Genomic DNA, 4,791 nt, shown 5'->3' on the forward strand with positions numbered 1-4,791 from the left:
CCTCTAATTTCGAAATCACAACCTAAATTTCTTAGCGCATTTAATGGCGGTGCTTTGCACGGGCACAAAACTAGTGGTTTCCAAAATTGGAGGCGAGCTCAAGAAAAGGTTCAAATCGTGGGTTTTGTGAGGTGCATTTTTCACATGAGTGAGTGAGTGTGGCACACTCTTTGAAGGTAAGATTTCCTTTTTGGCCTGCCCTCTGGGTAGCCTTAGCAATGCTTCAAATTTGGCAAAGCAGAAATTAGGCATTTTTAGAATTTTTGGAAGTGCATCTTTCCTATTGGGCAAAATGTTGACTCTTCTTCATTGGACTTGATTGAAGACTTTAAAGTGGTTGACTCTCTCTCTCCACTTCTTTATCTCCTCAAGTCTTCTTACCACCTTTTCTCCCTCCGCCCCCCCCCCCCCCCCTCTCTCTCTCTCCCCCCTTTATCTCCTAGATAGCTTGGGCACATGGTATGCCTTCCATTCTATTTCTGTTTCATTTGCGATTTAAGGCACCTACCGGATCTACGAGCACACGCTCAGCGAGTGGTCTATGAGGCTGAGGACAACATTTCATTGGCTGCTGGATCCTCACTAACCCTTGTCTGTCTGTGTAGTCCGATTGCAAGCGTGAGGCAAGGGGTGGCCTTCCATTTACCACCTCAGCTCAAACCTACCGGAAGGGCTTGAAAAAGATCTCATGTGCCCAGGGTGAGAGGCTTCCTTGACACGGTTTCCTTGTTGTTTGCTTTTTTAAATCTTGGGCAGGCCTTATGAATGATTAAATATCATTAACCTGGGAAGAAGAAGACTGGTCAGCAAACAAACAAGGCGAAGCTTGTTTGAGGTTCCACAGACCACGGTGTGTGTGTGTGTGTTTTCTATTATTTAAAAAGAAAAAGAAAGAGAAAGTGTGTTTCATTGACTCTGTCTTGCTCTTTCTTTTCATAAAAGCTATTGATTTGCAATTGGGGCTGCAGTCCTGCTCTCTTTATTAGTACACTCGTGCTTTTCATGCCTGCCACCCTCTTCTTCTTCTTCTGTGTTTTCATTGCTTTCTTCTTTTCTTTTTCCCTGTTTAAACGTTCACACCATTCCTTCTCTTCACCTAATTCTCACTCATGGCTCCCCCCTATGGTGCCCTCGACGACGACCTCCTCTCCCCCCCCCCTTCTCTCCCCCTCCTCTCCCCTAAACCCGTCCGTAAGTCCGATTTCCCCCACGATTTCATCTTCGGAGCTGCCACTGCTGCTTACCAGGTATTTCTGTATGCGGCGCGCCGTGTGCATGCGTGAGAGAGAGAGAGAGAGAGAGAGTCTGTCCCGTGCATTTGCCGCCCAAGTCTGGTGTGCGTGAGAGTGGGAGCGAGCGAGAGGGAGAGATTGTATGCATTGCAACCAAATCTGGAATGTTAGTTAACGAGGCTGCGTGCGCGCACGAGAGAGAGAGAGAGAGAGAGAGAATGGGAGAAGAATCGAGCGAGAGAGGGAAGAGAAGGAAAATGAGGAGGAAAGGAGGGCGATTGTAGTCCGTATGATAAGCAGAGGAGGGACTGGAAAGCTTGTTGGGTGGCTAAAGCTGCGTTGGTGCGAGAATGGCGAGCAGAGAAACGACGAACAAAGAAGCGGAAGAAAGGATTTTGTTGGCGAAGAGAGGGAGAGAGATCATGAGAGAGAGAGAGAGAGGGAGCATTCATCAGAGAGAGCGAGCATTCACCAGTTTTCCGAAAGACGAGCTCGCTAACAATGGCTCTGCGCAGGTAGAAGGAGCTACAACCGAGGGAGGTCGAGGCACCAGCATCTGGGATACTTTCACGCGTTTGCCAAGTACGTTGCTGATCTTCCGTCGTCTTGCGACCATTTCGTACCTGACGATTTTTACCATTTAAGATCAACACTCTTCTGCTCCTATCCCTTACCAGTTTCGTTCATCTCTGGCAGACAAGATTGCTGATGGAAAAACCGGCGATGTTGCTACCGATCAGTACCACCGTTACGAGGTATGCTGCCGTTTTCTCTTTCGTCCGTCGCATTGCGCTCTGTCAAACGCTCGGAAATTGCCGCCTGCGACCTTCCCGCCTTCATTGTGCGAGACCTTCTCAAATCGCCTTGTAATTTCACTGTAACAGGAAGACATCGCTTTGCTGAAGCAGCTGGGATTTGATTCTTACCGATTCTCCATATCTTGGTCGAGAATTTATCCTGGTAAACCTTGATTCTTGTGGAAGCGTTCGCCTCACAACGATTGATTCTTCTTCTTGGACATCACACTAACGGCGGACTTTGCAGACGGGCTGGGTCGGTCGATAAACAAGGACGGGGTAGCCTACTACAACAGATTAATCGACGCTCTGCTGAGCAAAGGTGACACCATTTGTGGCATTACATGCCTCTTTCTGTGCTCTGATTTCAAAAGTTTTTCTGCGTTCTGATTCGTGCGCGTGTTATCAGGCATCAAACCATTTGTTACGATTTACCATTGGGACCTTCCCCAAGAGTTGCAAGATTCAATAGGAGGATGGCTCAGTCGAGAGATCGTGTGAGTACTGACGTTTTGGTGTCTGTGACACCTAAAATGTTTGAGATTCTTCAACGTTGCTGACTCTCTGTGATCCTTGCAGGGACTACTTCTCCATTTTTGCCGAAACGTGCTTCCGAGAATTCGGAGACCGGGTGAAGTACTGGGTAACACTGAATGAACCGCTGAGATTTGCCTTCTTTGGCAATGGTATTGGTATACATGCACCAGGAAGAACTTCAAACAGAGCAAGGTCGGCCGTCGGAGATTCATCTGTGGAACCGTACCAAGTTGGGCATAACGCCCTGCTAGCTCATGCTGCCGCTGTGGATATTTACAATCGAAAGTTTAAGGTACAGATGCCGCTGGCTCGTAAAATCTTCGTAGCTAGTGTTTTCTTTGTGTGCTTTTTCGATTGATTAGAAGTTTATGGTGGCAGGCAAAGCAAGGTGGTATCATAGGCATCGCTGTGGATTCTGAGTGGGGTGAACCTCTGACGTCCTCCAAGGAAGACAGAGAGGCAGCTGAAAGGCACCTTGAATTTCACCTTGGCTGGTGAGTATTCGTTTTCTATCAAATTTCTACACTGCGGACTGTCGCGAGTGCATGGATGGATTAAGCGTCCGGCTACCTCAAACTAATTGTTCTTTTCGATCACTGACGATTCACATTTCTTCGCAGATTTGATTTACTGTCCGCTTGTCTGTTCAGGTTTTTGGATCCTATATTCTTTGGTGATTATCCCTCTTCAATGCGCCAAGCAGCCGGTGATCGGCTGCCAAAATTCACATCGGATGAGCAAGCTCTTCTACGAAATTCTTTAGACTTCGTTGGAATCAACCATTACACGACACGATATGTAGTTCCTGCGGCTCCGAATACCAAATCACTCTACGGTGGTTGGTTTGAAGACATTAGAACGACGAGAATTGGTACGAATTGTTGCCAAGCCAGCATGTCATACCTTTTCATTCTGCTTGTTAAGGATATTTCTGTAAGGTATTTGAGTGGGACGTGCAACTGATTCAAAACTGGTTTCTGTTGTTCGTGTCGGGTACAGCTGAGGTGGACGGCAAACCAATTGGAGATAAGGTACATGTTGATCTAATAGGCAACTATACAATGTGTAGCATCTGGATTGTGCTGGATTGAGCTGGGAAGTGAAGAAAAGGGAAAGATTAATCAGTAGTTCATCTTTTCTGTACAGGGTGCATCTCAGTGGATGTATATTGTACCATGGGGTTTTCGAAAGCTGGTGAACTGGGTAACCCAAAGATACGACAGGCCCCCTATATATGTGACCGAAAATGGTATCCCCTTACACTTAGATTTCAATTGTCATCTTTCTCTATCCCCTGTACTCGATAGATATATGAAAAGTACACGAACATATGTTGGTAAGATCTTCTCTAACAGATTTGTGAATCTGCTTGGCTAGGTATGGATGACCAAGATTGTCCCTCCAAATCAATTGAAGAATTCGTACACGACACCAAGAGGGTACATTTCTACCAAGACTACTTGGCAGCTCTTGCCCAAGCCATCAGGTATATGCGCTGTGATTTTAGCTCCTTTTTGTACTACTCTAAGAAAGCCAGCAGGCAGCTTGAGTTCTCTTAGTTGAATTAAATGGGGCAATGCAAGACTGTCATTATGGAATTCACCCTTTCATCTGTCTCAAATATCTATGCCCAAAATTACAGGGAAGGAGCAGACGTTCGTGGCTATTTTGCATGGTCGTTGATGGACAATCTCGAATGGGAATCGGGATATTCGAAGCGTTTTGGACTCGTGTATGTGGACTACAGCAACCTAAAGCGATATCCAAAAGACTCAGCGCAGTGGTTCAGCAAATTTCTCAAGAATGAACCAACTTGGAAACAAAATGGGTTTGCAGAATTCATTTCGAATCATGTATAACTTACTCCTCTCACATCAATCCAGATATCATCCCTAACCGACAAGCTCTATACCTTGTACCAATGTATCACGGTGTGTTGCATAAGTAACCACCTAAAATTCATTTATTCATTTTACTGGCAAATAGCCTTCTTTTTTTAGTGGCGACAATTTTCAACTCAAAATGAGACTCGAAGCGGTTCAATCAAAACACTCAAATTAAAATGAGTCACTGTAACGCCAAGGGCAGTGATTACAAATTTTATTCGAGAAATATGTCAGAATTTTATCTCGCCAGATGTAACTGATGGAATGAGTTTTCTTTTTTTCCCTCCCCCATAAATGCCGAATGTATTAATTGTGGCTGGTCAGGCCCAAAAAGAAAGA

The 4,791-nt window shown here is 45.5% G+C and overlaps 1 protein-coding gene across 1 annotated transcript; it reads left to right on the top strand.

Annotated features, from left to right (window-relative positions):
- Positions 1 to 1,060: 1,060 nt before the first annotated feature.
- LOC147890470 (beta-glucosidase 4-like) lies at positions 1,061 to 4,565 on the top strand. Its single transcript, XM_087391033.1, has 13 exons — positions 1,061 to 1,247; positions 1,748 to 1,814; positions 1,929 to 1,987; positions 2,117 to 2,192; positions 2,277 to 2,351; positions 2,439 to 2,526; positions 2,609 to 2,858; positions 2,945 to 3,060; positions 3,217 to 3,437; positions 3,566 to 3,597; positions 3,713 to 3,815; positions 3,944 to 4,052; positions 4,209 to 4,565. Exons 1-13 carry the CDS (start codon positions 1,110 to 1,112, stop codon positions 4,423 to 4,425), a joined length of 1,551 nt encoding a protein of 516 aa, XP_087247159.1. The 5' UTR covers positions 1,061 to 1,109; the 3' UTR covers positions 4,426 to 4,565.
- The last annotated feature ends 226 nt before the right edge of the window (positions 4,566 to 4,791 follow it).

Source organism: Dipteris shenzhenensis, chromosome 19, assembly GCF_047967505.1.
Source record: "Dipteris shenzhenensis isolate YYH24624 ecotype China chromosome 19, Dip_SZ_1.0, whole genome shotgun sequence".
NCBI classification, from domain to species: domain Eukaryota; kingdom Viridiplantae; phylum Streptophyta; class Polypodiopsida; order Gleicheniales; family Dipteridaceae; genus Dipteris; species Dipteris shenzhenensis.

Coding starts and splice junctions, on each gene's coding strand:
- LOC147890470 (XM_087391033.1), top strand. CDS start 1,110: ATGGCTCCCCCCTATGGTGCCCTCGACGACGACCTCCTCTCCCCCCCC. Junction 3,061..3,216: donor CTTGAATTTCACCTTGGCTG/GTGAGTATTCGT, acceptor TTGTCTGTTCAG/GTTTTTGGATCCTATATTCT. Junction 3,816..3,943: donor TATATATGTGACCGAAAATG/GTATCCCCTTAC, acceptor CTGCTTGGCTAG/GTATGGATGACCAAGATTGT.